Source organism: Zootermopsis nevadensis, unplaced genomic scaffold, assembly GCF_977971745.1.
Source record: "Zootermopsis nevadensis isolate Lab colony 2312 unplaced genomic scaffold, Znev_1.0 Znev_ptg000019l, whole genome shotgun sequence".
Classification (NCBI taxonomy): domain Eukaryota; kingdom Metazoa; phylum Arthropoda; class Insecta; order Blattodea; family Termopsidae; genus Zootermopsis; species Zootermopsis nevadensis.
This window is the reverse complement of record NW_028259151.1, coordinates 5,231,402-5,254,474: the sequence shown is the minus strand read 5'-3', so window position 1 is coordinate 5,254,474 and position 23,073 is coordinate 5,231,402. Positions and strand designations below refer to the sequence as shown.

Genomic DNA, 23,073 nt, shown 5'->3' with positions numbered 1-23,073 from the left:
AAATCAAAACTTGTTATGTGCCATCTAGATCTTAGATTCGCGTATGGCCAGTCAATCACAACAATAAACTCAATTAGAACTTAATTTTGTTTCAGTTACTGGTATAAACGTGCTTAGTATGTAAGATCATGGACCCCGGCCATGATGACAAAAATATATCCGACCCAAGGTTACGTAAATGTTTGTCCATGCCTGTATCACACCGGGTTGTTCTATTATACGTAGAAGGCTATAAACAATGTATCAAACGAACGTGAACACACATTCTGTGATATCCACATCAATGTAATTCAAATTACAAGAACAACCCCTTGTGGTACTGTGACTTACTTTGTGAAAAATTCTAAATAAAAGTTCCTTAAATATTATGTGGCTTTTACAGCTATGTGCAACATTGGGGACAACCGGTGCCTGTTCATTTGACAACCTGCAAGAGTTGGGCCCCATATGTAAGTGAAACATTACATTCGCAGCGCATTTCTTATCAGAGATCTTTTATATTTTCTCCCTTTAAAATATTGCAAGAATTATCAACTTATTAAGATCTTAAGTTTTCACGGTGGTGAGTCCGAAGATGGCTGACTTCTGGGTTGTAGCACCATGTAGTCTTTTAGAAGTCTACCAGAAAACAGCCATATTCAATTATCAACTTGCATGGTTCTTTGTATGTCACTGTTAGAATTATGTTCTTGATTTTATTTCTGTTAGATTATAATATATCTCAATCTTGATTTATCTGCCTAAATAATGTTCTCTTCTCACTCACCTGCTCCCTTTTGGTTTCAGACGCGTAATAAATTGCTTCCCCTGTCAGTCTTCAAAGGTTCATAACGTCGTTCCGGATGCGTTAACACACGACCGGCTGGAAGTATAAGTCTCGGTGACGTAATCGTACCTACCCGAGCTTACACAGCCATAAAATATGCATTTCAGTACGACGTACAGGATAGGATTTGTTAAGCAGAGCAGTAGAAGTTAATAATCAATAGTCAAATACCTGTCCGACTTTCATGAAACCTAAAGATTCATCACTGCGATCAGAAAAGTCAGCCATATCAAAGTTAAAATTTTGTAACAAAGACCTACTGTTCTTCAATGTTAGCTGTTGTTCAATCCTTAAGCTGGAAGAAGGCCGCTTATTTTTACATGCGACTGCTCGGCAAATCTCGCCGATTCTAGGAGCCCACCTGATACAGAAATTTTATGGTATGTTCGTACATTATATATCGTCCGCATGACTAAAAATTGGCCGTCAGATTGGTCACTAAAAGACAGAGAAAAAACTTGTAGTCGAAAGTGGGTGACCTTCGTGTTGGTGAGGACAGGAAATCTCTGGGTATATAACAATCTCTTTCAGACTGCATTTTTTTATACTACGGATTTGAAGCACCCATAGTATTTATGAATCCGCGTTTTTAGTTTGCGGTGCCTACGAAGAGAAATAAGTCGGATTTCGTACCAACAAATCCAAACTTGCTGAGGGCAATACATCTGAAACTAGTTTTACAGCTTCCAGATTACTATTGTGGTTTGATCTTTAATATTATTTTCTATATTTGTTTAAATCTTGTCAGTCTAATCACAATAAAATTCCTATTAATATTAAAATATTAACTATAATTAACATTTAAATATTTAAAATATATTAAATGATGTTCTCTATCGAAATTTTCCATTTACATTAGATCATCACTTTTTACACGACATGTTTCAGTTCTAAAAGAACCATCTTCAGGTGTATAAAATTATATAAACTTAAATATAATTTCTTAAATGCAACTTTTAGTCAGATGTTTATCAGATTTCAAATGATGTTTTCTTCCAGATTTTATTGTATTTTGAATTTTATTGTGATTAGACTGACAAGATTTAAACAAATATATATTTATCACAATATGACGCAACTTTATCATCTCATTATTTTCTATACTTGTATTTTATACATACCTCATTTTGTGTAAGTCTAGAGAACGAATAGGTTCTCATGAAGGTTAAAGCAGATGGGGTTGCTGAAACGCCCATATTCCAACATCGTCTTGATATTCTTGGTTTAACCTACCGAGATGTCTCGTAATCCTGGCGGTTCGAAAGAAATTACTACAGGCCCTAATAATGCACGTAACTTAAACGTAAGTCTGTGATTACGTAATTAATTTTACTTTCTTCCAGGTAAATCAGAAAAGATGTGGCTCCATGTGGACGCTGCGTACGCAGGCACTGCCTTCATCTGTCCCGAGTTCAGACATTGGTTGAACGGCATACATTACGTGGACTCCATCGCCTTCAACCCGTCAAAGTGGATGATGGTGCATTTTGATTGCACTGCAATGTGGTACTTGTTTATTACATAATTAATCTGAACAATTGGAATTCTAAGTTGAGGGTAATAAGTGTTTTAACATTAACACGGACCAGGTTTTCTCAGCTGTACCGTATTTCATTTTACTACTCTCATTTTCAAGGTTTCGATAAAAATAGAATATAAATACTAGAGTATACTAAAAATTTCTTAGTAAAAAAATACCCAAACTAAAAAATTCACTAAAACGTCTTTGAAATATTAATGAAAAATTTACGTAATTTCGTTGCTACGGTCTGTGCGAGCGAAAAATGCTGTTCTTCAGGGTTGAAAATGGAGAATGTTTCACCGAAATGTTGGTACCTTCTATCCCAGACGGCGTCACAACCCAGAACATCATCATCATCATCATCTTCACCGCTGTGAGAACCCTAAATCTCACATGGATGAGCGAAGTTCGGGTCTCAACAGAAACGGAGTTCTTATTGTGTTTCATAGTAATACAAATTCAATTAAATATCTTAAGGTTTTAATAACAAAAGACTTGTTGGCCAAAATATCTATTTATTGTTACGGTCTCTCTGATTTTGCGTCACGATTGTAAGTATTCATATAAAACACCCGTTGTTTCGTAAACTTTTAACCAAAACTGGATTTTGCTCACAAATCTAACATAAATTCCTAACACCAGATTATATAGAAATCACTTTAGCCGTACTCGAATTGTATGCGAAGAGACAAACAGACATGGGGAAAATATTAAGGGAATTTTTGCGATATTTATTCGTAGTTGAACTTGAAATCTACAGCATCCTTCCTGAATATCAATCCCCTCAGACTGTTGATAAAGCAGTCAGCCATTTTATCGACTATGCTATTATGGATATCGTTGAAATAGTTGCTTAGCATAAAAGAGAGTAAGATTTTTAAGAACGTGAATCTGGGGGAAAGAATACGAAACTTGTACCAACTCAGAAAATGTAAGAAGGAAAAGAAGAGGATATTAAACAGAAATGGCGGCTATTTAGAATATATTCCATTGGTACAAGTCGTGTCCAATTTGGATTTACCTATCGTAGCAAACCAATAGTTACTACTTCGTATTATGAAGGCCTCTGGTTCGAATCTGGACTCAAGAGTCCAGTTACCTTGACTGAAGTTTTGTTTGTCTACCTCAGTCTCTAAGCATACGCCCTTGATATATTATAAAATAAGCCACGATTGCCTCCTTTAACGTCTTCCCTAGTTTGAAAATGTCATTATTCGACGCAGTTGAAGCGTCGTTAAACAAACCAAGAAACATTGGAGACTAATTTGTTACGTTGTGGAAATTTCTAGTATTTCTGATATAGTGTGTTTGCTCTTGCACTACTCACGCTGTATCACTGAGCTAGCACGCATTTTGTCAGATGTACCGGAAAGTCAATTTTGAACTTTGCAGCTCAACGTGTACAGTAAATTAACACAGATTCAACAAAGCGGCTTAGCGAGAAACCAACGCAGTGTGTCGGTCACAGATACGGACAGAGGGATCCTCTTAGACACCCCCCCCCCACCCACTTAGGTCAGAGTTCACAGTGGAAGTATAAGGTACGAGTCAATTTGTCGTTTCCGTTTGCAAATAAAATGTTTGACCGGACGTCGGCAATTTAAAGCAAAAATAAGGGATATAGAATTTCTTTAAAATAGGTAGGAGCCCCTTATTTTTATGACTAAATAACAGGGTCTATATCTTATATTTTTGAATTCATATATTTTTTTGAGAAGGTTTCCAGTTAATATTGTACTAATCTCATACTTAATATTCTATTTACAGTGAATTACATTATCGATGATAATTTCCTTAGCTGTTGCAGCGATGTTAAATACTATATTAATAAACAACTTACTATAAAATAAAGCGAATAATTAAGTGAAATAATTAAATTAAAAAAGTAGTCGAGGTGTGATAGAAAGGTCTCAAATTGGATAACCGTTTGCTTAAGATATTTTTGTACTGACAATGCAGTAGTTCGTAACAATATTAATTTGCTGCCAGGATATTTTAGACAACCACGTTCAAGAAAACTAGCTCTATAACCAGATGAACCGATTTCTCGCAGTTTCTGTATGGTTTATAAATTTGACATAAAAGTTGAGTGACTGGCTACGAGATGGACGACCCGGGTTCGAGTAATGTAAAGTGCATGGACTCTTGTGTCTTTTCACAACGCAAAAACCAATCCAGGTCTATCCCAGCTCTCAACAAAATGAGTATCGCGAAGTGTGTTCACCGGGAATAAATACAACCGGAGCGTAAAACTGATCAATCATCTCTGGTGTCGATTTTAAGAATTCATTCTATTCCTCAGTTTTAGTGGAGACATGATTAATCACTGAAATAACTTGATTTTAATTTAAGTTTTCAGTAATCACGAATTTGTTAGAACTGTGGTAGCTGTTAGTAGTTTAATGGTTCTGTAAAAGAGACTGAAATCAACATAAACCTTTTCCAAAATTGTATTCTCTCGTACAGACAGCTTACACTCTTTTCTTTCTTTCTAAGGGTACGAAACAGCGAGGCACTGCACCGGACGTTCAACGTGGAACCGTTGTACCTTCAACACGAAAATTCAGGTATAACTTTGTATTTCTTTCAAAGAGATTATAATTTTATTTTAAATAACTTCGAGTCTTTCCATATCCAATCAAAGAAAACCTAATTGTCAACCACAAAATCATCGGTTTTTGTGATTCTTATTTTACAGGTAGATATCAATGAAGTAAACAATTTCTTAAAGTTTAAAAGAGAAAAGGATACAAATATTTTGGCATTTTAATGGCCACATAGAAAGACAAATTCCACATACCCTTTGTCATGCTCTGTGTACACCGTCGTTATATGGAATTAGCTGACAACAGTACACAATTTAGCATGCAGTTACAGACATAATGTGTAAGAACATTCTTTGGTGCATTAAAAAATTAGAGTAAAGTTTAACTATATGCATATTGGTTGTTTATTTCGAGTGATTTTATCAATTGTTTTGAAATACTTTTCATTTATTATCGACAATTAGGGGTAATTGTTTTTACCTACAATCTTAAAAATTTCTATTTTATCACTCTAATAAAAATGTACCCTTTTAAAATTTGTATCTGATAATACAGCCTTTTGTATGTATTTGGTAAATGTTTCATTTTCTTAAATGTCTCCCCGCGTTGTTTGATTTTGGATTTAAGAGTAAAAGCTGATACAAAGACCATAACTCCCAAACTATTGTAGTTATATGATGTATTTCTTTGGTTTCGTAAAATATGAGGCCAACATAATACCTTGATGTTTGATATTTGTAATCTTGCGTGCCCTATGATGGCTGAAATTACACGATTGGTTTTCCCTGCATCCATGTGAAAATTCTGCAATAAACGCGTGTCCTTACTTATAAAGAAGAAGTCAGATTTCTTGAATTAAAACGCAAATAATCTCCGCGCAATAGGCAAATATTTTGTGACTTCCTTTGAACAAACTGAATTATTAAAATCTGGGTGTCCTTATCTCTTGTTCTAGGTCTTGCAATTGACTACATGGTAAGCATAACATTTAAGTTTAGTGAATATATAAGTGTTCTCTGGCCTGTGTTGCATGATTATTTCTATGTGTGTATATATTCTCTGATCTTTATAATTAAGTACGAAAAAGCATTTATTAGTTATACATAAAGCTTGAAAATGAAGCTTACATTTTATTTTTAACAACACAGACTCTGAAGGTAAAATTTCAGTCTACACGAGAATCGCTGTCATTTACATTAAATCGTTATTTGTATTTAAATTAAGTGGCCCAGTATCAGTGGTTGTAGTAAAGTGGCCACAGGTGCCTTATTTCTATTAGCAATTAATATTTCAATCCATATTAACTGAAATATTGTCATTATTGTTAGATACATAAACCCAGTATTTCCATTTGTTAAACATACAGCCTCTTGGAAGCCACGCCGCAGATGTAAACCCAGATTTAAGTCAATTACAACATTAATTTCTCAGATAAATGTTGCTTACTTGTTAGAAACAAATGACTATAAGTTAAAGAAGATGAAAGTGATCTCAAATATTTACCAATTAGAAACAACGCTCAATCGCTAAATATAAAGTGAATTTAAAATTTTAGTTAATAACTTATTGTTCATAAATCAATACCAACAAAAGTATTTTTAGTAATTGTGTAAAATATCCCATGGTTAAAACATGTTGCATAGTTGTCTGTTATTCCTAGTTACCGAACAAAATTTCTTAATGTTCATAAACTTGTCAACGCTAATAATGTGACATAAACGACATAAAGCTAGTTTTAAATCTCATTAATATTGTTTTATTTCAACACAGCATTGGCAGATACCACTCAGCAAGCGGTTTAGAGCTCTCAAACTGTGGTTCGTCATCAGGAATTATGGCATCAAAGGACTACAGAAACATATTCGAGAGGTAGGCATACAGCAGTTGAGCTCAGAACAATGCATGCGTTGACTCAGTTTGCTGAAAGAATAATTTAAGGAAAATCAAACTAGAGTTATCTTTTAAAAACCAAAGCTTCTGCAAACGTAGCCACAGCTCTAGTCTACCGACATAGACCTCCAGGTATCCGACGAGAAGCGATGGAATACGGGATGTGGCAACGACAGTCATGCCCTAGCTCGACATGGCGGGAGGGTGTCGTTGACATACAGACTGAACATCAAAGGTGAGACGAGTCCACCCTGAGCCACTCTTGCCCTCATGCCACATGTGGATGTGGCTGCCTGGTTGGACGTTTGTAGCCGCTTCTCGTCAAAATTTCTATTAACTTGCTTGTCCAACGAGTCGAATTTGTTGGCTTGGGGGCCTTCTGGGAAGCAAGAGCCTCTCCCCACACCGGAAAAGCTGGGTTAGCGTCCACTGGACTGACCAATGGACAGGAATTAGGCCTTTTAAGTACATTTAACTGAAAATGTGAGCCACTGGAATTCACCTAATTTTCCACTTTTGAATGCCTCTAACCAGTGAGATGGTAAAACAACCAAATACATGGATAGACCTTGATAAATATAGCTTAGTCTACTTTGAAGGTGTGAATATTTGAAAAATCACACTTAATCCATTTAATTCTGTATTGCACAATCGTGTTTGTGTTATGAAAAAGTAGATAAAAGCCACTTTGTTCTGCACGCCCACATGGTGCTTATGTACGTGAGAAAGAAGCCTTAATAAACTTTATTTTATAATTCTGTAATTTGTATCTATTATTTGCAGTATCGTCTTGATATGCTTCATCACCCTTCAGTCCTAGGAGTGACCCCCCCCCCCCCTCAAAAAAAAAACATGGCGCTATGAGCCTTCAAATTATTCAGATACTGAAGATGGCTGCCTTTTTGGTTGTACAGTCGTGTAGTCTGGTAACTTTACTTCGGCCAGACTACACGATGATACAAGGCACAAGAGATCCATCTTCATACTCGCCACAGCGAGAACCTCAGACCACAGATATGTTTCTTGTAAAACAGGGTGTTCGGTTAGCTCAGAAGTTCGAAGCACTGGTGTTGGCAGACCAGAGGTTCGAAATCCCTGCGCCGCGGCATCTCGGCATGGTGGTATTCCGGCTTCGTGGGGAGAACCATCTGACGGAACGGCTCCTGAAACGTCTAAATGCGCGCGGCAACCTGCACTGCGTTCCTGCTGCGTTAAAGGGTCGCTACGTCATCCGCTTCACCGTCACCTCGCAGCGCACCACAGGCGACGACATCACTCGCGATTGGGCTGAGATCCGAGCGGTGGCAGCCGAAATACTAGGAGAAGAGAAGAAACCGATCGTTGCTGCACGTGCCAGGGTGCCGTTGGCAGGTACAGACATCTTACATCTTGAAGAAGAATATCTGAAAATTGAACAGTCCATAGTTAATCTAGAATGTTTGTTGATATACCCTACAGAATTATTGCGGTTCGACGTCCATACGTGGCCAATTAAATGACGGTGTTTTAATTCACTTTTGCTGAAACGGGGCTTCCGTATGTACTGGTGCATTGTGACTATCGTAATCTATCACTGATATTGTCGTTTAATTAACATAACTCGGTAAATTATATAAAGACATCTCAGAAACTAGATGAAGCACTTTTCAAGTTTTTAAAGTTTTCTGTGGATGTTCGTCCAAACGATTACAAAAATTTATCGTATATATCTATTATAAGTTTGCTTATAAATGCATAACGTTTTGTTTCATTTAAGACAGGGTTATTACAGTTCATCCACTGTGAAAAATATATGGGGACAAAATAGTATTTTCGGGCAATTTTTAATTAAACAAGATATGATTATCATGCCTTCTCGAAGGTATCACCACCTTGTCGAAGGCAATCTGCCGGGTGAGGAGGCTTGCGTGCTCAAATGACCCTTAGGGCTATGCCGGCCTGAGCTTCGGCTCATGGTAGGGTCACCCAAGCCGGACAGGTCTAAGGAGATGCGCTAGACTAAGAGTGATACCCTGGTCCTCCAGGTTGGGGGTTGGGTGTAGGGCTAACAACCTTTCACCTTTAAAAAAAATATGTGTTACGAAAAAATCAACCAAGCCTCGGATCAGGACGGACTCTTTGGCACGACCACGGCAATTGAAAAAGGACATGAGATTTGGTACCTGGAACATTAGGAGCCTCTATAGGGCTGGGGCACTGAAATCAGTGTGTAGGGAATTAGGGAATTATAAGTTAGACTTAGTGGCAGTGCAGGAAGTGCGATGGGAGGGGGAGGGCACAATCCCAGTGGACAATTTTACATTTTTCTATGGAAAGGGGAATGACAATCATCAGCTAGGGACGGGTTTTTTTGTTCATAGCAGAATTAGGGCAGCAGTTAAGAGAGTAGAATTTGTTAGTGACAGGTTGTCTTACGTAATTTTGGAAGGACGTTGGTGCGACATCATTGTCCTTAATGTTCATGCCCCAACTGAAGACAAAAGCGATGATATCAAGGATAGCTTTTATGAAGAATTGGAATCAGTATTTGATACATTTGGCAAGTATCACATGAAAATTCTGCTAGGAGATTTCAATGCAAAAATTGGGAGGGAGGATGTCTTCAAACCCACAATAGGCAGCGAGAGTCTCCATGCACTTAGTAATGATAATGGCGTCAGAGCAGTGACCTTCGCTACGTCAAAAGATTTAATTGTAAAAAGTACAAAATTTCCACACCGTGATGTTCATAAATACACTTGGACTTCTCCAGATGGCAGAACACACAATCAAATAGATCATGTTTTAGTAGATAAGAGAAGGCAGACAAATGTAATTGATGTGAGATCATTCAGAGGAGCAGATTGCGACACTGATCATTATCTGGTGGTAGCAAAAGTGAGGGAGCGGCTTTCAGTAAGTAGACGAACTAAACAAAATTTTGACACAGAAAGATTTGATTTGAAAAAATTAAGTGAGGGAGAGGCAAAGGAACAATATCAAGTTGAAATTTCGAATAGGTTTCAAATTTTAGAGACAAATGAGGATAATGAAAGTGTGGACATCAACAGGGAGTGGGAAAATGTCAGAAACTGCATCAAAATTTCAGCAAAAGAGAAACTAGGATACTACAGGAGAAAGCAAAATAAACCGTGGTTTGATGAAGAATGTTCAAAATTAATAGATCGAAGGAAGCAAACAAAATTTCAATGGTTGCAGAACCCAAACAAAACAAATGCGGATAATCTATGTAACGTGAGACGTGAGGCTAGTAGAACCTTTAGGACTAAGAAAAGGGAATACCTGAAGGGCAAAATTGCTGAACTTGAGACAAATAATAAGGAAAAAAACATCAGAGACCTGTACAGAGGCATTAATAACTTTAAGAAAGGATATCAACCCCAGACTAATTTGGTAAAGGATGATAGTGGCAATTTGCTTGCAGATCCAATAAAAATTGTGAATAGGTGGAAAAATTTCTTTAGCGAGCTCTTAAATGTTCATAATACTGGTGATATTAGACAGATTAAAATGCATACAGCTGAACTGTTGGTGCCAGAACCTAGCTTAGATGAAGTGGAACTAGCCATTGGGAAGTTGAAAAGTTATAAATCTCCAGGAATTGATCAGATTCCGGCCGAATTAATTAAAGCAGGTGGCAAAGGGTTGCATATGAGGATCCATAAGCTTATTCAGTTAATTTGGGATAAGGAAGAGATGCCACATCAATGGAAGGAATCCATAATTATTCCTATTTATAAGAAGGGGGACAAGACTGAGTGTGGTAATTACCGAGGAATATCGCTGCTATCAACCTCATACAAAATTCTATCCAACATTCTTTTGGCAAGATTAACCCCATATGCGAATGAAACTATTGGGGATCATCAGTGTGGGTTCAGACGAAACAGATCAACGATTGATCAGATCTTTTGCATTCGTCAGATACTAGAGAAAAAATGGGAGTTCGGTGGGACTGTACATCAGTTATTTATAGATTTCAAAAAAGCCTATGACTCTGTGAAGAGAGAAGTGCTATATAATATTCTTATTGAATTTGGTATACCAAAGAAGCTAGTGGGTCTAATAAAAATGTGCTTAAATGAAACCTGCAGCAAAATTCGAGTAGGTAAATATGTATCTGAGACATTCCTCATCAAGAACGGTCTAAAACAAGGAGATGCTTTGTCTCCCTTGCTCTTTAACTTTGCGCTAGAATACGCCATCAGGAAGGTCCAAGGTAGGCAGGAGGGTTTGCAATTGAACGGGACACATCAGCTATTGGCATATGCTGATGATGTTAATTTATTGGGGGACGATATAAATACAATAAAGAGGAACGCAGAAGTTTTACTAGAGGCTGGTAGACAAGTGGGGCTGGAAGTAAATTCAGAAAAAACTAAGTACATGTTAGTATCTCGTCATCAGAAGACAGGCGGGCAAAATTATCTTAGGGTAGCTAATAAATCCTTTGAAAGGGTTACAAAGTTCAAATATTTGGGAACAACAATAACAAATCAAAATGATACTTGTGAGGAAGTTAGGAGGAGACTAAATTCCGGAAATGCTTGCTACTTCTCAGTCCAAAATATTTTGTCTTCCCGTCTGATTTCTAAGAACCTGAAAATTAAAGTATACAAAACAATAATCTTGCCTGTTGTTTTGTATGGGTGCGAAACATGGTCTCTCACTCAGAGGGAGGAACACAGATTGCAGGTGTTTGAGAATCGGGTGTTGAGGAGGATATTTGGGCCTAAGAGGGAAGACGATGGGGCGTGGAGAAAACTGCACAATGACGAGCTTAAAAATCTGTACTGCTCCCCCAGTATTGTGAGGGTGATTAAGTCGAGAAGAGTGAGATGGGCGGGACATGTAGCGCGCATGGATGGGACAAGAGGTGTGCACCGGGTACTGGTTGGGAAACCTGAAGGGAAGAGACCGCTGGGGAGACCTAGACGTAGATGGGAGGATAATCTCAGGCGGGATCTATGGGAGATAGGAGTTGAAGGAAACTGGATTTTGTTGGCCCAGGACAGGGTCCGGTGGAGGGCTTTGGTTAATTCGGTGATGAACCTTCGGGTTCGGTAAGCCATCTAGTTAGTTAGTTAGTTATGATTATCATGGGTCCCGCGCCGTAGCCGCGCGGTCTGAGGCATCATGCTTCGGACCGGCGATACGGAATGCGCGCTGGTTCGAGTCTCGGGGGAGAAGAAATCCTCTCATGAGATTTTCGACCAGTGTATGGGACCGGTGCCAACCCAGCATCGTGAGGAAATTGGGGAGCTACGATAAGTAGCGTAATCCCGTCAGGAAAGCTAGCAATGGCTGGGGGTTCGTCGTGCTGACCACACGTCGCCCTATATCTGGTTGGATGATCGTTCACCTCTGCTTAGGCATGTGCACGTGAGGCCAGCAGTCAAGCTAGTCGGCTTTGGCTCTCAGAGGGCTGTTACGCCATGGATTTAATTAATTTAATTAATGATTATCATGGATTAACATGTATAGTTCATTTTAGATCTATACAATGATAATATCTTTTGTTAACTGGTGTTTCACAGCGCCCTATAAACTGGTTGTGTTTGGCTACTTTACTTAATGAGCTTTCCAAAAATGCAGATAATTAAGTCATGCAATGCCAGGATACGACGTGTAGAACAGAAATATCTTGATAGCTTCTGTTACTTTTTTAAGATTGATCGCATATGTAAAACACAGTACCTTTTGGTTGTAAAACAAACAATAGTTTTATTGTAGGCGTATTGATACTTTTGACAGTAAATGAAAACTTGTCTTGAGTCACACGCCTGAGAAGTTGATACGCAGTTTATTTCATGCAGAAACTCGAGAGCTGAATGCCAGCTTCGGATCGAGTCTTCTGCTAGCCAATTCACCAATGTCACCAAAAATTGTTAACGGAAGTTTTGCCGCCATCTTTGACAACGGAGACAACGTCCTGGAAGAGTTTTCTCGAATGTTTACTCGATTTCGCCTAGAAGCTAAGGACAGTCCAGGTAACGTAAAATATCTTAGAGGCGAAAAGATAAATACTAATCTGATGTAGTTACTAGGTTTTATATGTCATAATGTTGAGTTTAAATATTCAGGTCAGATTTCATATTATTGTTGTAATAAGTATGAAGATAGATATCTTATGGAATGCAGTCTGGTCATATCAACCTAACGATTTAAGCTGTAAGTTCCTCTGAAACGTCCATAAATATCTACCAGACTACAAGATGCCATGTATCTTAAAACAGCTATATTAAATTCTACATTCAGTATAAAAAATTGTTTTAATTTTTTTTATTTTGTACATGATATTCAAGATGTAGTTTCGGCAACAAGAACAACGTCAAATGAACAAACGTATTTGTGTTTATATTTAAACCTGAAAGAGCCAAACAGCCCTGCCTAACCCTACTTCCATTCACTCGTCATATCACGTGTATGACAGGAAAACGGTACTTTTGTACCAAACACAAATCGAAACTTTGAAGTTCATCTACTAAATAATTTTTAAAAGCTTATTTCCTTCTTCAAATAAAACTCATAGCTTCTGCATTAAAAATATAAAGTTGTAAATGCCGTTTAGGAAAACAATCTTTGTTTATTCTCAGAATCATACGAAGACCTTATCAAAGAAAAATGCAGAATTGTTGAATATTGAAGTAGGTGGTACATATAGTTATCATCGTGCTTTAAATGGTTAAGGCATTAGAAAAATAAGAGAACATTACGCAATTTCAGCAATGCGACGCAGGATCAAAGGCATTCTGATGACGGGAAAGCAGTTCTCGCTGGACTCGCGAATGGACCTCGTACAGGGCATCATATCGCACGGTGGGGTGAGACCCAGGTCCGAGCCCACCTCCGCGCTACCGCTGATGGAGGAGGACTCCGTTGACGGGGCCGATTCAGGTCAGAAAATGCCCATTTCTTGCATTATCAAGAAATTGCATCTTGTTTCACTCAATTATCTGAGAACTGCCTGAAGCTGTGTCTTCAGTGCTAATACTCTTCAGAGTTCTCCTTTAGGTGTTAACGTGTACCCAGTATTATACACGTAACTGTTAACATTTCTGAGATATGTGACATCATAATCGTTTATTTTTTGATAGCTTGTGAAAATTGTAAAATGTTGTGGCAAGTTTCAACTGAAATCCAAATTTAAATACTTCTAGATTGTTCAGGCTCCAGCCTTATGAGACGTGTCCCGTTTCTTGGCGCTCTGCCCCAAAATGGCCTCGGTGTTGGGGGCTCTGTCCCATTCTTCCTGTTCCCCCGACTCGAGGGGTTTACTTCCCAAAATTTTGTTAGTTCTTCGCAGCAATAGAAAAATTAGAGTGTCAGACTCGAAACGTAAATTAATATTCACGTTTCAGATATGCAGTCTGAAAGCGAAGCGACGCCCGAATCGACTCCAATACCACGGGTTCGATCACTTTCTGTGGACGAACAGAGGGATGCCACTGAAAACGATGTCAACACTAGGAATGAATTCAGTAGTCATAAAGCTTCAATATTAAGTGTGTCTCAACAGCGCATCGGGTCTGCAAGATTCTGTCGAAAATGTGGTCATGTAATTGCAACGCCCCAGTAATTCAAATTATAAATATGCCTGTTACAATAAAAAGTGTCCCTTTCTGTCTTCAAAAAATACTCTCTGTCGATTTACATTTGTTCTCATTATTATTAAAGAACTGGGATAAATTACTTAGAAAAATAACTAGATTACAGGCTGGACGATAGGAAAGGCTGGGATCTTTCTATTCGCCATAATATCCAGACCTGCTCTGGAACCTACCCAGACTCTTACTGACATTACCAAAAATCGGGAACACATGTTTAAGAAATATTATCTCAGAACTTAATTACCATTGTATTAGGTTTCGTATGCAGTAAAAATTCTTGTTATGTGTCACTTAAAATCTGTGGGGTTTTGTTTTTGGGATTCCGTCAGTAATCTATCCGACCAAAAGATTTCCGAGAAAAAAATTGTAAAATCCGTTATATGTAATTCTGCACATCGTGAGAGACAGTCAACCACTTCCTAACCCCAATCCCGCTGAACCTTAATAAGAAATTCCTACTATTCCAACTCTGAAGATTTCTGTCTTCTGGGTTGTTGCGCTATGTAGTCTAGTTGATGTTAACCAACGTTTCAGAGGTCATACTGCCTCCTTCATCAGGGCGATAATCGCCCTGATGAAGGAGGCAGTATGACCTCTGAAACTTTGGTGGAAATTTACCAGACTACACAGCGTAATAACCCAGAAGACAGAAATCTTCAGACTGACCTCTGTGAAAACCTCAAAACCTACATATCCCAACTCACATCTCTAACCATTACCAAGTATACACACTTCTTGTTTCCATACTTTAAAATTGTGGCTACCCGACATTTTAGACCACTTATATTGTATTTAATTACCAATTAATGTATCACCACAATGTGATTATACAATGTATCATAATAAATAAATGAATTATCGCCATATCCAATAATTTATTTGCACATAGAAATGTATAAATTTTACAAACTATCGTTACACAATGCCATCGTGTGTGGAAGGTGGTCATCCTGATTATGACGTATTTTATCTCCGAAACGTCAGTAACTCCCGTAAAGTTTAAATAACGCCACAGGAGACAAAACCTCTTTCACTTCTTTGCACGACGAGGTGGTGGCATTTACCTAATTTTCTGCACCATAGCCACTCCTGTCCAAGTGAAATAAGATACAACTATAAAATATTTTTGTCTGTCTTTACACAACAGGGTTTCCATGTTCAATTATACTATCTCACTATCACTTCGAATGACTACATGTTTCAGGTATATAAACCAAACACCACATCATAATTCTTCTTTGCACACCACATAATTGTAAAGATTCTCAACTGAAACACCAGATTCTTATGTCAGTAATTTATTTTCGTTTAAAATAATTTAAAATAAGTAGTTTATTACATTAGATTTATTTTAATTTAAAGGTACCTGCACCTTGTCGTGGTGGTGGGGCTTGAGTACCTCAGTGACCCAAAGAGCTACTGGTAGGGCCTCCCCAGCCAGATTGGTCGAGAGGGAGAGGTCAGATTAAGACAGGTACCCTGATCCTCCAGGTTGGGAGTTGCACTATAAAAAGGAAGATGTTTCGAAACCTCGATCAAAGCCTCGGACAGACGGACCTAACAGAGGACAGAATGGAAGAGGAGAATTGAGGAGGCCACGGACCGAATACGGACCGGAGAGCCATAGAAGAAGTTTATTAAACTACTACCAGAATACACGGCGCAACAATCCAGAATACAGCCATCTTCAAAATACGATATGGTGGTGTAAGATGTGAGACCAACTGATAAAGTTTATGTGAAATGACTGCAATTGGATGACAAGCAGAATAACGGCATAGTCTGATAAGATTAAAGACTTAGTAGAATATCCATGCATATATATATATATTTTTTTTTTTTTTTGAAATTCCTCTATACATTCTGGTAACGCAATTCCTTCAAAAATATTTTTCATATTAAACGTCAGATATTTCGTGATCTGAGATGAGGGCCTTGTGTCGTTTGGTCACTGGGACCGTGGGTTCGAATCCCACTCAAGGCATGGATGTTTGTCAGCGTCTTATTGTGTTGTACTGTCCTGTGTACAGGTAGAGGCCTTGCGACGGGCCGATCCCTTGTCCAAGGAGTCCTACCGAATGTCTATAGGTCAAGCCAACGAAAAAGTTGGGAATCGCAGTGCTCAGGAACTTGAAGAACGGGTCGTCCAAGTATCAAGTATCAAAAGTATATTTCGTGAACAAGCCTATGATTGATCCTATATTTCTAAACTTGGAGATAATTAGGATAAATTTACTAACTAACTAACTAGATAGCTTACGGAACACGAAGGCTCATCACCGAATTAACCAAAGCCCTCCATCGGACCCTGTCCTGGGCGAGCAAAATCCAGTCCCCTTCAACTCCTATCTCCCATAGATCCTGCCTGAGATTATCCTCCCATCTACGTCTAGGTCTCCCCAGCGGTCTCTCCCCCTCAGGCTTCCCAACCAATACCCGGTGCACACGTCTTGTCCCATTCATGCGCGCTATATGACCCGCCCATCTCATTATTCTCGACTTAATCACCCTGACAATATTAGGGGAGGATTACACAATTTTAAGCTCATCATTATGCAGTTTTCTCCACGCCCTATCGTCTTCTCTCCTAGTCCAAATTCTCCTCAACACCCTATTCTCAGACACCTGCAATGTGTGTTCCTCCCTCTGAGTGAGAGACCATGTTTCGCACCCATACAAAACAACAGGCAAGATTATTGTTTTGTATACTTTAATTTTCAGGTTCCTACAAATCAGATGGGAAGACAAAATATTTTGAACTGAGAAGTAGCAAGCATTTCCAGAATTTAATCTCCTCCTAACTTCCTCATGAGTATCATTTTGATTTGTTAATGTGTAAAATTGTGGATTACTTCCTGTTGGGCGGTGACGCGTGTGCTGAAAATGAAATAGAGGTCACCTCGACGCATATTTCTGTAACACTGATAAAATCAGACACAAAAGAGACAACAGTAACTTAGTAGGCAATGGGGCGTGTACGTAAATATTCTAGGTCAGAATGAGGTCCTAGAACATTATGTCGGCAAGGTCGTTTTGAGATATTCGAAGTATCTGCAATAAGAAACTGATAAATTAAGTTATTAGTTTTAGAGCTTGCAGAAAGAACATCTAAGTCACACTCTCCTTTACTGAAAACCTGTCATCGGTTTATCTTATCACTTCTAGATGCAAACGTACAGATTTAATTTAACCTTTATTTTAAATACCATAATGAAAGACGAGATAAGTGTTTTAAAACAAATTAAGTCCAACTGGTTGGTTTACTTTTGAAAAATGAAGCTTACCAGGTTACATATTTGAAACAGTGTTCTATCCGGAATAGTCACCACCATAAAATACATTGATTTAAGCCAATTCCGCTTCCTTTTTCTGCGAACCCGATTATATTACTTTTGTCTTAATTGGAAATCATAATTGTTTTTATTTATTTGGTAATTTTGGATGTTGTAGATTGACTTAAATCCTTCTATTTTATTATCCCACGTGATAGTACTGTAAAGAAAGTTGCAGTTGGAGAACGCGGTCTCCTACAGTAGTAGGTTTTAAAGTTTTCATGGCAATATTTTAACTGATGGTGGTCTTGCTGGGGTTATATGCCGTGTACAGATTTTGACTATTTAAAACCCTCTATACAGATTTTAAAGGCGATGTAAGACCATCTAGGACTATAATCCTCTAAAATGCTGGCATACAGCAAGATGGCACAATCCAGAAAACCTCCAACGCCGTAAAATCTCAAGTCCTGCTTCCGAAGGACCTTTCGTCACGAATTCATATCCTCTTAATCCTCTTGTCAGTTAAAATGTCAGCTGAGATTCCAGAACATGCGAAAAAATTCTCTCTTTTGTTCCGTTTTCCCAGTCTTTAAACAATCATTTGTTCTAGTTATGACTTACTTCGTATAGGAATTTTTAACAATATTAACAGGATGTTTGTATTGGTCGACTAGTTCAGATGGGGAGAATCTGGGGCGGCTTCTGTTATTCTTGCCAGCAACCCCGTTAATGTACCGTTTACTCAAATGTTATATACAGAGGTAGAAGCATTGACTGGTGTTATAACTGCGCATCCTCTGTCTGGACAGAAACCCTGAAGTGATCTACTCTGTGGTTTTCAACATCAGGAGTACTAACATTAAGGTAAAAATTAAATTTATACAGTGTGATCTTCACAAAACTTAAAAAATTCATTCGTTATTATTTGAAGTGAGATAATTTGGCCTACACCAAACAGAATAGGCCTATTGAAATTAAAATTGATCTTAAGTCTAAATAAATAATTTGCGAGTGTGATCAAATCTTTGACAAAATACGTATCAGTGATATGCTTACGTGGATACAAAAACAAATCTTCAGGTTCAATAAAAGGCAAGTTAGTTATTTAGTCAATTAGATCGTAAGTAAGTTAATTAATTAAATATGATGGCTCAATCAGTGTCTGATGCACTATTTCAGCATGGCACTATTCGTATTGTGGACAGCACTTCTTGTCTCGATATTAGAAATCGTTTTGGGCGAAGTCCCTGTCTCGTATCCCGCCTCAGGTATGGTATCCAACTCAATAACGACTTCCCCCGCCGGAAAATACGTGCACCAATACACCGCCCCATACAGGGAATCACCGAGCTATGGTGTACAGACCGGATACGAGGGATACCTGATTCCTGCCCCACTAGCGGACACAACTGGTTCTGAAGAAGAAGGCGGTTTCTTGAGTAAGTCACAGAAGTTAATTTGCCAAGAGACATGTGCGACGCTCGAATATTCTAGATCGAATCAGAAAAAATCTCAATGTCGATTTGACTTTGCAGTGTCGAAATTGGAGAAATTTCAGATAACTGTTTTGTATTTCAATATGGTAGATTCCGATTAATTGGGCCATCGGTTAATCTGGACAGCGGTTTATTTGGGACAAATCTTTTTAACTCTTTACGTGGAACTTCGCATCATTGGGGCAGCCGCTTAATTGGGTCAAAGTGTTCTAGTCCCGATGTGTCCCAATTAACCGGAACCCACTGCATAACATAAACAGAAAGATAGGTAGATATAAATAACAAAGGTTACACAATGTCAATAACTAATACAGGCAACTCTCGGTTTACGAACGAGTTCCGTTCCAAGACGTTTTTCGTTATGTGTATCTTGCATTCCTGGGTTTTTACGATACGTATCGTGTACGTTAGTATTAAAACCACGTACTAATTAACATATAATAATTTTCTGATAATTATTGTAATATATACATTTTTTAGAAGTTTATTTATTTTAATCTTACAATTATGTTCACTATACGTTTGGCATTTTGTTTTATACGGAACTCTATCTATTGGCGACTTTAAGAAATTTTGAATGAATTGTGACGTTCGTCATAGCGAATGTTCGTAAACCGAGAGTTGCCTGTACCACGTCATAAAATAACTGAACAACGAACTCAATGAAAATAATTAATTATATCATTATAGGACTAATTTCTTCTTAAAGTGGTTTGGCCCAGGAATAAATTGACTGCCATATTGTATTTTTCTTCTAGACTTCCTTACCGATTTGGGAGAACAGATAGGAGAACTGGGAGGACAAGGAGGTTCCGGTGGCCATGAACCCCACAGCGTGTTTCCATATCGTCAATTTTTACTGTTGCCTCTCCTGCATAAGCTAATCTTGCCTCTGAAACTGCTGGCCAAACTCGGCCTCTGGCTCTTCGCTCCTCTGTCCCTGGTGCTACTCGGTGGCGCCCTCACTGTGGGCGTCTGCGTCTTCACGCCTGTCTGCACGCTAAGCTTCCTTGGCTTCGGCTTCACAAGGGACACCGTTCGCACATTTATCAACGAAGACAGGTATTGTAAGAGAACTTGCAATTGCCTATTTGCGAGGGCCATGACTTCTTCTGTTGTCGATTTCATCACAGTGTCTGCAGCCAGTTCTGCTTCTGCGTAGAGGAGAGAAATCTCTTGCTGAATATTCTAAATTTTCATCTATGACCCTTTTGGTAAAAAAATCATACATTTAATTTCGGTTGCTATTAAACCTAATCAGTGATTAGAAAGTGGGTTCCATGTTTAAAGATGACAAGATGGTTTTATTATTTCCTGCATTGAATTCTGTAGCTCCACAAATCGCATTCCTGAGTATTTAAATAATATTCTCTTCTACGTCCTAATTTTTCTTCTGACGCCTATCGGTAACCAGTCATTTCCATCTTTCAGTATACACGCAGGCCAAGTCGCGTTGTAACTGTCGGTCAGCCTTGGTGTCGAGCCCCTGTTGAGACTCATAACCAGATTTTCGTTAACAAGTCTGAGCGTGCAGTGCTTAATGGTGTAATCTTCCACTAGTAGTAATAGCCCTTCGGCAACTGCTTCACAGAACATAAACCTTTGATCTCAGATCAGTCTAATGCTTCCACAGACCATAGATCTGAGAGTCAAATGAGGTACAAGCCTTTGTTAGGAAATGCTCCATACCAAAGAACATGTGACTGATAACGGGCAAAAGACACTTAAAGTAGATGATATCTCGAATGTTTAAATCATCGAGTTAAATACTGGATGGAAGATAACATTGAATTACCGTTTGCAAAATCTGCGATGAGATAAGTATTTCTCAGATAGGAATTAAAAATTATATGTTGTAATCATCATCTTAAGGCTCTTTGCTTTGCAGGAATATACTATCAGCATTCGTTAAGGATCTGGTCTGTTTTTTCATCATGTAGAGTCATTAAGAGATACAGAAAAACATTAGTTATCGCTGTCACTCCACCACAGTCATCAGCTACGACTAAGACAGTCCCAGTATTGGAGTCCAAATTGATTCATACTTGCTTAATATTAACATATTTTTTATTTCATATACCAGATAAGCCACTGTTCTTGACGCAAATGTGGTCTTAGGGAGTCGGCCTACTTCCACAGAAAACAGACGTATCTGGTTAATGATTGTTTTCGAATGACACCATAAAGAGTTTTCCCCATTCTCAATTTCGTATGTATTCTTATTCTGTTTTTCACATAAACAACTGACCGTACAAAAAATTATTCTCAACTATGACGACTGAAATGTCACGTATTTTTGTATGGTGTACGTAACACTGACAGCTGCTCATAGAGTCCAGCCTCTTTTGAGCAGAAGATGACGACTGAGTTTTAGACCCTTCTGAGCATCTTCTGTCACGTGCTCTCGTGAGTCACTCAGTTTCAGGGACTTGGTGTATATAATATTTAGTTACTTTAAGAGTGAAGCAGATGGGATTTGTGTGTATCTACTCCACCAGCCTTAGTTTGGGTCCCTTACTTTACATACCTAACGACACATGCAGGGCCGACGTGAGGATATCTGCCCCCCCCCTAAATTTTCCGCCGTAAGCAACCTCTTACTTTGCCTAATAGTTAACCACTTTTAGAAAACTCAACAGAGAAGAGCTGTCAATGAATAATGGCATGTAGTTAGTTCATATGAAGATGGCTGTCTTCTGCGTTGTTGCGCCGTGTAGTCTGGTAGAAGTTTACCGACGTTTCAGAGGTCATTGCTGCCTCCATCATCAGAGCGATGGTCGCCCTGATGATGGAAGCAGCAAGAACGTCTGAAACGTCGGTAAACTTCTATCTGGCTACACGGCGCAACAACCCATAATATAACCATCTTCGGACTTAAGGCCATGAAAAATTCAAATCTTACTTAAAAGGTAAAGTTCTCACCCCCAGTCATACAATTTTGTATATTTTAAGTTTTTATATAGACAGGCACACGAAGAATTATGGTCTGATAAATTGCAAGCATTCCCCAAATGTGTGATTTATTGAAGAACTTATCTCTGTTCTTTATAAACAACTTTGATTGCCGTAGATACTTAAAGTTGATGTCTGTTTTCAGGCTTGCTTCCATCTCGACATTTGTTACCAGTGCCATAAACAAATTCCAGTTGATGCAGAAGAAACCCCACAAGAAAGAGATGCTGCTTTCAGCACAGAGGACTATGAAGTCAGATCCCCAACAGCAGACATCGAAAGACGAAGTTCAGATTGAAACTAAAAGAAGGAGAAAATAAATTGAATTGAATGAAGATAATTGTCTATTGGGACGTTGCGCCGTGTTGTCTGCTAAATCTGATAAGCTTACTGCCTCCATCATCATGGCGCCCTTGTGGTCGAGGAAAAACCTCTCCCCCTTTCTTAACCTGAGGACGGAAGCAGATATAGCTTCCGAAACGTAGTGTTTTTAAAGAAAACAGATGATGGACAAAGTCCAAGAATTGTGTAATCCTGATCTAAAAATGTTGTCATTTTCTAACACATAATTTATTTTACACAGTAAAACATCTAGAAGACAGTCATCTTCAGTCTTGTTGCTATGAGAACCTGAATATCACCAACTACATGAATGATCCATATTCATTTTCCTTTTGTGTTACAATTGAGAAGTGTAGCTCATTAGTTACCAGTTTCAAAATTACGAACTTTGTCATGCAACACGTTTTTAGCATGTTTAATTCTACTGCATACAAATTTCAGGCTTAATTAGTGACTAAAAATAAAGAAGTTGTTGAGTTGATCTAATTCAAGAATATATAAGTATGTAATTATAAAGGAATTAAATTAATTAGTATTAGAACATTTTGAAATGAATTTTTGGTTTTCAAAATTAACAAAGATGAAGGAAAATATAGAACCAGTCATAAAATACT

At 38.3% G+C, this 23,073-nt stretch overlaps 2 protein-coding genes across 6 annotated transcripts in view; both read left to right on the top strand.

The window, feature by feature from the left end:
- Hdc (histidine decarboxylase) overlaps positions 1–15,252 on the top strand; it is a 34,173-nt gene extending 18,921 nt beyond the window's left edge. For all 5 annotated transcript variants that reach the window (XM_087351524.1, XM_022077020.2, XM_087351525.1 and 2 more), the window contains 9 exons: positions 383–449; positions 2,170–2,332; positions 4,845–4,915; positions 5,850–5,869; positions 6,665–6,763; positions 7,819–8,155; positions 12,601–12,774; positions 13,511–13,681; positions 14,146–15,252. In XM_087351524.1, the coding sequence (XP_087207650.1) occupies positions 383–449; positions 2,170–2,332; positions 4,845–4,915; positions 5,850–5,869; positions 6,665–6,763; positions 7,819–8,155; positions 12,601–12,774; positions 13,511–13,681; positions 14,146–14,363 (1,320 nt within the window). In that variant the 3' untranslated portion in view covers positions 14,364–15,252. The remainder of the gene's footprint in view (positions 1–382; positions 450–2,169; positions 2,333–4,844; positions 4,916–5,849; positions 5,870–6,664; positions 6,764–7,818; positions 8,156–12,600; positions 12,775–13,510; positions 13,682–14,145) is intronic.
- Positions 15,253–18,410: 3,158 nt separating this feature from the next.
- LOC110836172 (uncharacterized) lies at positions 18,411–22,722 on the top strand. Its single transcript, XM_022077065.2, has 4 exons — positions 18,411–18,533; positions 18,849–19,108; positions 19,924–20,227; positions 22,263–22,722. Exons 2-4 carry the CDS (start codon positions 18,850–18,852, stop codon positions 22,435–22,437), a joined length of 738 nt encoding a protein of 245 aa, XP_021932757.1. The 5' UTR covers positions 18,411–18,533; position 18,849; the 3' UTR covers positions 22,438–22,722.
- The last annotated feature ends 351 nt before the right edge of the window (positions 22,723–23,073 follow it).

Coding starts and splice junctions, on each gene's coding strand:
- LOC110836172 (XM_022077065.2), top strand. CDS start 18,850: ATGGCACTATTCGTATTGTGGACAGCACTTCTTGTCTCGATATTAGAA. Junction 19,109..19,923: donor AGAAGAAGGCGGTTTCTTGA/GTAAGTCACAGA, acceptor TTTTTCTTCTAG/ACTTCCTTACCGATTTGGGA. Junction 20,228..22,262: donor ACATTTATCAACGAAGACAG/GTATTGTAAGAG, acceptor GTCTGTTTTCAG/GCTTGCTTCCATCTCGACAT.